Genomic DNA, 11,409 nt, shown 5'->3' with positions numbered 1-11,409 from the left:
GAGTGCTCAGATGTTGGGAAGCTAATCGATTTACTACCTCGGTAAAAGCAGTCACGAATTCTAGTACTCCCCGTTTTATCTCTCTTTGCCCTTGAAGAAGAACACTAATAGTATCATGCATTGAAGGTTGAGGTGGATGTGAGGGCTCATTATTTGGGAGGAAAGGTTCATGATGAGAGGGTGGTTCATCATTCTCCATCTTTTCCACTTGTTGTACAGCACACTTCAATTCCTTGTTCTCAAGTTGAGATTCTTTAGCCATGAAAGCTTCGGGTGCCATTCGGTTTACCGCTCAGTCCAATTGACGCAGGGTTACTTGAAATTGATCCATTGTTTCCTTGAGACGATCCCTTGACTCTTGTTCTGCTCGGATATCATAAGTAGGATCATAACGCTCTTGGATTGATGGATATGGATGTGGTGTATATGGAGGTGGTGGTCATTGGGAGTAACTGGGTCAGAATTGGGGTGGATCTATGTATGGCTCATATGGCTCATAGGGTAGTTGATATGGTGGATAAAGGTTAGAATCATGTGATGATGTTTGGTAGTAACTACTACAAGAAAAAGCAATATTTGTAACAAAAAATATTGTTACAAAAAATCGATATTTTGAAACAAAAGGATTTTGTAACAAAAAAAAGGGCTGTTGCAGTATGTCCCGTTACAAAAGTTTTTGTAACAAAAAATGGAACTGTTACAATTCAAAGTAATATTTTGTAACAAATTTTTCTGATGCAAAAAACTAAAAGTTGTTACAAAAGTGATAACAAATTTTGATCTTCAAAATATTTTTGGTGACAATATATTTTTTCCTATCATAAAATTTTGTTACAAAACACTATTTATTTTGCAATAATTTTTTAATACAAATTATACACATAATTTGCCAAATTATATTTTTTTAATTAATTAATATATAAACTAATTTACTCAGCAAGTCAACATTTATATAATATATAATAACATAAATAGTTCAAATATCTTTTATTTAACTAAGATTGTTTTATAAATCTTCAACATATAAACTTTAAAGTACAAACTAACAAGACACATTGAAGAACCCTAATGTAGATACATAGGACAAGAAATACAAGGAATTATAAATCTCCAAACTGTAATAAGTGCCACACACCATCATGTTCATACAAGTTCCATCATGTATGAACAAAGAATTACAAACTCCATCATATCCATCGAGCTCCTTTCTCATGGAGAAACTTCTAATAAGTACCACACAAGTGCCAAACACCTGAAAAGTTCACCAACCAAAAAACACTAGCTTAAATTCAAATCAAATCAATAATGTTTCAAAGTACAACCCTACTTTTCAAAATTTTAAAAAATTTACAGAGTGCTTCTTATGTTCCAAACTCTAGTGTGGATGCTCTATGGGTCACATTCTTACACCAGATTTGGTTCCAACTCAATTAGGTTAATATGAAACTTTATAGGAATTTCACAAGTTGCTACTATAATAGGGTGCCACAATAAAAATCCTAGAAAGTGCAATCACTTAGTAAATTCATATAAAAATTATCATATAACTATAAGTTTATGGTGAACTACTAGGGTTTTTAACTTCATACTACAATTAAAACAAGAATGTACAAATTTATTAATTTTTATATAATTTTTGCACAAAAAGCTTATTTCAAAAATCATACAATTTTATCTATTGAACCAAATGACTTGAAACTTCACAGGGGACAACTAGGCTCATAAAGCAAACTACTCAAATTGGTTCCAAGTGAAAAGCAATTGCAGTTTGTTATGATCACACAATATTTTCTACCACATGCATCCATCTAAACAAAACAAGACAAATTTGCATACAAAGTATTGAGAGAAAAAGTACAAAGTATGGTACCTGTTTTGTTATGTTTCAATTTCAACAAATTAAACCAAACAAATGAATTAAATAAGAAAGACCATATAGTCAAGTGTTAGTTGTAAATAACAGTTCCATAAAATAATACGGAAGTACCATCATCAGTATTTTCCTTGAAACGTTGACAAAAAGAAATACGCTATTGCCTGCTGCCTCCAAATACCTCACTCGTTTGTCAAAATCCAATAATCGAATGCTCCTCCTATGGTACTTGTTTAAAGAAATTACTGAACAAAGTCCAATTGCAAAAACTAAACAATTCCAAACTCCAATAAATGATTTTTGCAGAAGTTGCTTAGAGAACATATATACATAGACACACGGATTAAAGCATTCTATGAGAGACATATACCTGATGGAAAATCCTTGTTGCAGATATGCAAATATAGGTATGGCTGCATAAGAAAAGAGAATAAAAAAAATTAGAGATGCAACTAACAATAGAAAGTAGAACTCAATAAGAAACACAAATATCCCCCTTATGGTGAATTTCTTAATAGAAAGTAGAACTCAATAAGCAACTACAATCTCAACATCTGGATCCTTTTCTTTTCGTTCCTTAATAAATCTATAGATAATAAACAAATAAATGCAGAAAATTTTGCTTATTCCTTCAATACTGCATATGAAATTCATGAGTTCTAAAATTGGTTCCAAGTGAAAAGCAATTGCGATTTGGGAGTTATATACACTTAGAAAGTTGACTACCCTTTTTTTAACAGATATTGGAAACTCATTAATGGTCACATTCTAAAGTTCATAAGCCACTCACCTCAATTCCACTACCACATGCATCCATCTAAACAAAACAAGACAAATTTGCATACCTCTATAAAGCAAGTTATCTTAGTGGCTGAAAATTTTTTGGTTATAACAACAGAGCTCCTAAGCAAACTTAGGAGCTCCTCAACTCCCTTGAGCTTGCCCTTCCCTCCTATTCAAAGCTCCTGACGAAAATCAATGACAACAATATTCCCAAAAATTAAAGGAAATCAAAATCAGAGGGGAGAACGTCCTTACCGGTAGTGAATCCCGGCGAGGCAGCGCTGTTTTTCGGTGACAGGGGCTCAGTGACGCAACTCCTAACAGCGGCGACGACGGTGACTCCACAAACGGCGACTGGGCACAGCAGGGCGAACAACGCCTCCTCCTTTTTCCTCCGTCTTCCAATCTCCATGCGTCTGTCTCTCCTGTGCGTCCTCAGCGTCGTCCGTGATGGGAGATGCGACGGCGGTGGAAGCTGGCAACAACCCGCTCGCGATGAAGACGACGACGGCGGCGGCTTCCCTCGGCGACAGAAGAACGCGAACTGACGGCGGCGATGGAGGCACAGTGGCTCTCCTTCCTCGCGGAGCTCTTCCTCTCGCTCAACGTCTCTTCCTTCCTGACGGTGACACGACAGCACGGCGACAGTGATGCCCGCCGGCGCCATCCTCCCTCTTCCCCCTCTCCTTCTCTTACTCTCTGATTCCAGCTTCCCCCTTTCTTTTCCTTTCTTTCCCTTTCCGTTTTTCCCTTTCTCTTGCTGTGCGTGTGTTTTTGTGTTGTGTTTGTGTTGTGTGTGTGAATTTGGGGAAAGGGGATATGGCGGCTGGAAGGGTTTAGGGTTAAGGTGAGTGAGTGAGTGTGGATAGGGTGTGGATAAAATTAGAGTTAGAATTTTTAATTTGAGAATTAGGGATTGTTTTTGGAAAAAATGTAAAATTAGAAATTTTTGGATAAATTAAAATTTAGTAATTTTAATTAAATAATTAATATTTTGAAAATAAAATTATGAATAACTATAATAAATCATAAATAATTTATTATTTATTTTTTAACAATTAGAGATTTTACCGGTTTAATAATGAGTGTTGAGTTATGATGGGTTTAGGATTTTAGTAGAGAGAAGAAAAAAATCAGAACTTTATATTTTATTTTTAAGGAAGTTTTAAAAATTTATTTAAATGTAAAAATATGTTAAATTTTAGAGTGGTAATAAAATAAAAAATAATATTTGTTATAAATTTATTTTAAATAAGAGAAGGAAGGTGACCACCAATGAGTTATAACTCAAATGGTATACTCTTCTCATACTCATCTAAGAGATACGCGTTCGAATCTTTCTATCTTTAGTATAAAAAGAGAGAGAGAGAAGGAGGGTGATCCAGCAAGCAGTAGAATGGAGAGTGAAAGTGAGAATTACAATTAGTAAAAATTATATATTAGTTTTATAAAAAAAATAAAATGATATATACCATTTTTAAAAAGTAATCATTTAATCTTGAATTTTTTATAAAAATAATTAATTAATACAAATAATATTTTAAAAAATTAAATTTTTAAAACAAAATAAAATTATGTTAAAGATTTAAATATTTTAAAATAAATTTTTTTAGTTACGAAAATTCTTTTTTTTAATAAAAAATAAGGGTAATATAATAATTATAAATTAATTTTAATTTAAAAATAATTATATAAAGATATTATTTAACTATAAATTCTAAAATTATTTTTAAATAAAAATCCTAATTTTAAGAATTAGAGTAATTAAATTAATTATTCTTAAAATATTATTTTATTATTAATTTATAATTATTTTTAAATAAATACTAATTAAGATAAAATTAGAGATAATCAAGTTAATTTTTTTATTCATAAAATTTAAAGTATTAAATTCAAAAATTTCAAATATTTAAATTAAATTATATAAAATTTTTATATTTTTTTCAATTACTAAAACTTTAAATTATAAATAAGAAAAAACTCGTTTAATATATAAATCTCTAAAAATTTATTTTGAATAAATATAATAAATCATAAATAACTTATTATTTAATTTTTAACGTAATTTTAAACTCAAAGTATCATTAAATTGACTTAAATATTTTTAATAAAATAAATTTTTGAATATAAAATCTTAAATAAATATAATAAATCATAAATAACTCATTATGTTAATTTTCAAAAATTTGAAGTTTTACATTTAATATGTTGAAACAACATTTTTTATTAGTTACAAAAAGTCTTTGAATTTTGTGACAAATTAATTTTTTGTTACAAAATATTTAGAGCTTTTGAAACAAATAAATATTTTGTTACAAAATGTTTTAAACTTTTGCAACAATAAAATCTTTTGTTACAAAACATTATAATATTTTGCAACAAAACAACAATTCAATACGAAAGCCAACATAATTTGTAACAAAAGAAATCACGTTGTTACAAAATATTCAAATGTTTTGTAACAATAACTAATTATTGTTACAAAAAAATCATAATTTGTAACAATTTTAAATTTGATACAAATTTTTTGTTACAAATGTTCCATTTTCTTGTAGTAGGGACTTGTGAGTATGGTGGTCCAGAGTTGTGTTGAGGAGGCGGTTTATAATCATATGGTGGGCCTTGTTGGTAACTACAAGGGGGTCCACCATATCCATCATCTTGGTACGTTTCCTGGAATGGCTCTTGACTATAGTAATTTGGTGGAGGTTGGTTGTCACGAAAGGGTCCACCATAACTATTGTCTCGGCATGCATTGTGGAATGGTCTTTGTCTGTGGTACTGTGGAAGGTGTTGTTGCCGAAAGGGTTGATTAGATCCTCGTGGCTCCTTCCATCTCTGATTGTTTTGACCTTGATGCATGTTCCTGTTATAATTTCCATTCCTTGCAACAACATTGGAACCAAACTCAAAGCGATAGGGGTGAGAACTCATAGCAACTAATAAAAATTAAAAACAAAAATAAAATCAAATAAACAAGCAAAATAAAAATTTTAAAATAAAAATCTGAATTTTTTTTTCTTTTTTTGTAATTTTCGAAAAAAATCAATTAAAAAGCAAATATTTACAATAACCAATAATAAGGCACACGTTTGCAATTCTCCGGCAACGGCGCCATTTTGATGAACTGAAGATTGATGGTTTAGAATTTACAATAAATTCTCGTTGCAGGTATAGTTTCTAAACCAAGCAATAATCCTTTCATACAAAAACTTGTTTGTCACGTAAGCAAACCCAATAAAAATAAATAACCGAAGTATTTAAACCTCGGGTCTTCTCTCAAGGAGTTGCAGGGCAGTATGGTTTATTATTGGTTATGTAAAAATATATATTTTTGGGTTTTCGAAATAAGGAATAGGTAATTTAAATGACGAGAAAATTAAATTAATAATTATAAATATCTCTTGGCAGGGTGTAAGAAATTGAAGTCCTATCCTAGTTATCCTTATCAGGGGTGATGAAAATTGGATTCTGCTCCCACTTAAATTAACCCTTGCTAAACAAAGAAAATTCAAGTGAACAAATTGATTTGATCCTCAGATCCCAGTCAACTCATATGGAAAGATTAGAGTTATTGGAGTACAAATCAATCAGCAAAGAATTTCAATTTCATTGAACAGCTGAGTTTGATAACTCAAGTGTTGCTAATTACTTAACCAAATCCAAAAGGGGAAAGTAAATCTAAATTGAATTGAAATCATTCATAAATAAATTAAAGCAAAATCAAATCTGAAATACCTCAAAATATATTAATTAAGAAAATCATAACATGAATGGTTCATAAGCCAAATTGAAAAGATAATTGACAATTGAAGTAATGGAATAATTAAAAGTAGAAAATAAATTAAAAGAATATTGAACCTGTGATTGAAGAGATCATAGCTTAAACATAATAGAAATCCTAAATCCTAATCTTAAGAGAGAGGAGAGAACCTCTCTCTCTAAAAACTACATCTAAAACCTAAAATTTATGTATTACTAAGTTGTTCTTTTGATTTCTCCATTCTCTGGCTTATATTCTGTGCTTCTGGATTCAGAATTGGGCCGAAAAAGGGTCCAGAAATCGCTGGGGGCATTTTCTGCAGATTCTTGTACGTGGCGTCTATCAAGCGTTCGCGTGGGTCATGCGTTCGCGTCATCTGGGAGTTTTCCTTGTCACGCGTACGCATCAGTCATGCCTACGAGTCATTTGCGTTCTGCTCAAGGCGCGCGTTCGCGTCGTCCACGCGTACGCATCGATGCCATTTCGCACTAGGCACGCGTTCGCGTCGTCCATGCATTCGCGTCGCTGCCTTTTCTTCAAAACTCCATTTTTGTGCTTTTCTTCCATTTTTGTATGTTTCCTTTTTGTCCTTTAAGCCATTCCTGCGCTATGAGATCTGAAAATACTTAACACACAAATCACGGTATCGAATGGTAATAAAGGGTAATTAAAATTAATATTTTTAAAGCATAGGAAACATGTAAAACCATGCAATTTACATGAATAAGTGGGTGAAGAATTGATAGAAACACTCAATTTGAGCACAAATTATATCATAAAGTATGAGTTTATCAATCACATACAGCCTGCCATAGAAGAGATCACTCACAAGAAAAGAAGACAGTAATACCATAGTTAATTCAAAAAGACAAAGCAAATCCAATCCTTAACCCTATTCCTATTACTGATTCCATTCAACTTTATAAAGTATTTTCTACCCCTTTTGCTTTATTCCTTTTTTGGTTCAACCAAATTCAATCCCACAACCTTCTGATTTGCCTGACTAAGACCTACAAGATAACTAGAGCTTGCTTTAAACCACAATCCTCGTTTGATCGACCCTGACTCGCTCAGGTATTACTTAGACGACCCAGTGCACTTGCTGGTACAATAGTAAGAAGGTGTGGGATTCGTGCTACCAACCAGCTTCTCAAGTTGTGATAACTAGACTGTGTTGTCGACAAGTGTCTTTTCAGATAGAAAACAGACAATTTGTTCTTGATTTAATATGTTTGCCTTTGACTGGAATATATTTAATTACGGGTTTGGATTGGTTGTTGATGCATCATGTGTTGTTAGACTATTTTGAACATTCTATTCAGTTTATATCTGAAGGGTTAGAAAGGCTGGTAGTAGCTTGGGGTTATTATTTGAACTCTGTGATGGTGAGTTGTAGCGAAAATGAGTGTCAAATGTATGTTTTCTTAGTAGCTAGCCCGTCTGGGGATGAACAAAACTTATACCGAATTCCGATAGTAAAAGAGTTTTCCGAGGTTTTTTCCAAGGATATACTTGAATTTCCTCTTTCTCGAGAGATAGAGTTTGCAATAGAGTTAGTGCTGGGAGATCAGTCTAAATCGCACCATATAGAATATCGCCGTTAGAGCTTGTAGAACTTAATATTTAGTTCGAGGAGCTGATGGATAAGAAGTTTATCCAACCAAGTGCCCCCGCGTGGGAGCACCAATTTTGTTTGTAAAGAAGAAAGATTACAGTATGTGACTGTGTGTGGATTACAGACAGTTGAATAGGGTGACGGTATAAAATAAGTATCCCTTGTCGAGAATTGATGATTTGATGGATCAACTACAAGAATTTGATGTTTTCTCAAAGATTGACTTGAGTTCGGGATATCATAAGATCAAGGTAAGAGAGGAGGATGTTCCTAAGACAGCTTTTAGGACTCGGTATGGACATTACAAATACACAATGATGTCCTTCGGGTTGACGAATGCCCTTGCCGTGTTCATGGATTATATGAATAGAATGTTTCGACCCTTTTTGGACAAGTTTGTCGTGGTGTTCATAAACGACATCTTAATATACTCTAAGACTGCAAAAGAGCATGAAGAGCATTTACGAATAGTTTTGCGAATCCTGAAGGAAAGGAAGCTCTATGCAAAGCTTTTCATCCACGAGTTTTAGAAGAAAGAAGTGAAATTTTTAGGGTATATGGTAAGCTGAGAAGGCATTTCGGTAGATCCTACTATGGGTGAGGCAGTGATTGAATGGGGACGACCAACGTCTGTTACAGAGGTAAGGAGTTTCTTGGGTTTGGTTGGCTATTACAAAGGTTTATTAAGGAATTTTCGCAAATTGCCTTACCTATGACCAAGTTGACTCGTAAGGATATTCCATTTGTATGGACGTCCTAATGTGAAGAGAGTTTTTAGACTCTGAAGAAGATGCTAACTATAGCATCAGTGCTCGTATTGCCCGAATCGCATGAACCGTTTAAAGTTTACTATGACACTTCGTTGAAAGGTTTAGGTGAGTTTTGATGCAACACCGAAACGTTATAGCCTATGCTTCGCGACAGTTAAAACCGCACGAAGTGAGTTATCCAACTCACAACCTGGAGCTTGCAATAGTTGTGTTTTCACTGAAAGTGTGGAAGTATTATCTTTATGGAGTAAAATTCCAAGTCTTTTCCAATCACAAGAGCCTAAAGTATCCCTTTATCAGTAAGAACTCAATATACGTCAAAGGAGATGGATGGAATTATTGAAGGACTATTACTTTGAGCCGAATTATCAATCGGGAAAGGAAATATAGTGGTAGACACCTTGAGTAGAAAGTCTCTAAGTGTTTCTTGGATGATGATCAAGGAAGAAGAACTGTTGAGCAAGTTTGGATCTTATGTTGGGTGTTAAAGAGGTGGCTGGAAGCCTATGTCTGAACTAGCTGCATATCTATAGCAACTTCAAGGTTGACATTCAGAGAGCTCAGCAAGATGATCATGAGATGCAGAGGATTGGACAAGGAAAACAGGGAAAAGTCATCGAAGACAAGAGGGAATCTGGAGATACAAGGGGAGGATCTGTGTACCAAATGTAGGAGGTCTGCGACACGCGGTGTTGACAAAAGCTCATAAGAGTGGGTTCTCAATTCACTCTGGAGCTACCAAGATGTACCATGACCTGAAGAAGATTTTCTGGTGGCCATGAATGAAGAATGACGTAGCAAAACTTTTATCCAAATGCCTTACGTGCCAGAAAGTGAGGATAGAGCACCAAAAGCCATCTGAAACGTTGCAACCCCTTGATATTCCACATTGGAAGTGGGAAGGTATCGCCATGGACTTTGTGTCAGGCTTGCCAAGAACTAGAGAAGGATATGTTACGGTGCAGGTGATTGTGGATTGATTGACAAACGCCGTTCATTTCTTGCCCATTCGTATGAACTATTCCTTAGAGGAACTGGCGAGGTTGTATATCAAGGAGATTGTGAGGTTATATAGTATGCCCACAACCATAGTGTTGGACCAAAATCCTCGGTTTACTTCAAGATTTTTAGGAGCCTTTCAAAAGGCGTTTGGAACACAATTGTGTTTGAGCATAGTGTACCATCCTCAAACAGATGGCTAGTCAGAGAGGACAATTCAAACCTTAGAGGATATGCTGAGGGCGTGTATATTAGATCAACTAGCCAATTGGGATCATTACATGCCTTTAGTGGAGTTCGCATATAACAATAGTTACCATACAAGCATCGGAATGGCTCTGTACAAGGCTCTGTATGGGAGAAAGTGTCAATCTCCGTTCTGTTGGTATGAGGCTGGAGAGTCAAGCATCTTAGGTCCCGAATTAGTGGCGGAGATGACGGAACAAATAAAAAAGATTCGAGCTAAAATCCTTACTGCCCAAAGTCATTAGAAAAGTTATGTGGGTCAAAGGGGGAAGCCTTTAGAATTTGAAAAAGGTGACTATGTGTTTTTAAAAGTTACTCCTACTACGGGTGTTAGAAGGGCTATAAAGACTAAGAAGCTGAATTTCTGTTATATTGGTCCATTTCAAATATTGAAGAGGATTGGACCAATAGCGTACCAAATAACTTTACCACCAAACCTCTCAAAATTTCACGATGTGTTCCACATCTCTCAGCTTCGAAAGTATACCCCAGATATGACCCATGTGCTAGAACCGAAATCAATTTCAACTGAAAGAGAATCTGATGTTTCAAGTTACTCCCGTCAGAATTGATGATGTTAGTGTCAAAAGGTTTTGTGAAAAAGGAGTCTCATGGGTAAAAGTCGCTTGGAATTGGGCCGGAGTGAAAGAGTCCACGCGGAAACTTGAATTCGACATGAGGAAGGATTATCCTCATCTTTTTACATGTAACTAAATTTTAAGGTCAAAATTTCTTTTAAGATGGGTAAGATGTAAAATAAAAAAAAATTCACTAGTTAATTATATTTAAAAATTGAATTAAGAGTACTTAGATCGTCCAATCTAAGTTAAAAATTTAAATTTTATAATTTAAAATTTACAGATAAAATTAAATGCAAAAATTATTGAAAACGTAAAAATATAATTATTTATAAAAAAATATATACCGATATCGTAATTGATAGTACACACTTATAAATATTCAGTATTATGTATAAAAAAATTAAAATATATAAATAATAAAAAAATATTTAAAATGCAAACTGAAATATATACCCTTACAATTTTAACCCTAAGTAAGGAATTTTCGGTTATTGATTATTAAGCTGTTAACATTTTGCCTTTGTAACTTAAGAATTAAGGGTTAACTACCAAAAATGCTCTCGAATTATTCAAACGCTGACAAAAATACACGCGAATTTTACTATCGACAAAAATACCTTTAAATAATTTAAAAATGCAACAAAAATGCCCAACAGTAAGTATGTATTTTCAAAAATTACCTTAGAGATTGAATTTTGATGCAAATTTTTGTAAGAATGATTAGAAAAATGAGATATTATTATTCTTAAAATTTGGTAATTTTTTGCTGAGTATGTATT

At 33.5% G+C, this 11,409-nt stretch overlaps 1 protein-coding gene across 1 annotated transcript; it reads right to left on the bottom strand.

Annotated features, from left to right (window-relative positions):
* Positions 1-1,042: 1,042 nt before the first annotated feature.
* Positions 1,043-9,717, bottom strand: LOC148568042 (uncharacterized). Its single transcript, XM_088484653.1, has 6 exons — positions 9,628-9,717; positions 2,912-3,482; positions 2,719-2,825; positions 2,244-2,286; positions 1,988-2,118; positions 1,043-1,252 (listed from the first exon to the last, which is right to left on the bottom strand). The coding sequence occupies exons 1-6, from the start codon at positions 9,715-9,717 to the stop codon at positions 1,043-1,045; spliced, it is 1,152 nt and encodes a 383-aa protein (XP_088340779.1).
* Positions 9,718-11,409: the final 1,692 nt, after the last annotated feature.

This window comes from Arachis ipaensis, chromosome B4 (assembly GCF_059453495.1).
Source record: "Arachis ipaensis isolate K30076 ecotype BB chromosome B4, ASM5945349v1, whole genome shotgun sequence".
Classification (NCBI taxonomy): Eukaryota; Viridiplantae; Streptophyta; class Magnoliopsida; order Fabales; family Fabaceae; genus Arachis; species Arachis ipaensis.
This window is presented reverse-complemented; position numbering and strand designations above follow the sequence as displayed.

What these genes read in the sequence shown, in the direction of transcription:
- LOC148568042 (XM_088484653.1), bottom strand. Translation starts at nt 9,717, where the DNA reads ATGGCGATACCTTCCCACTTCCAATGTGGAATATCAAGGGGTTGCAAC. An exon ending in CTCGCCGGGATTCACTACCG is followed by an intron (nt 2,826 to 2,911) that starts GTAAGGACGTTC and finishes AGCTTTGAATAG; the next exon opens with GAGGGAAGGGCAAGCTCAAG. An exon ending in AGATAACTTGCTTTATAGAG is followed by an intron (nt 2,287 to 2,718) that starts GTATGCAAATTT and finishes TTTCTTATGCAG; the next exon opens with CCATACCTATATTTGCATAT.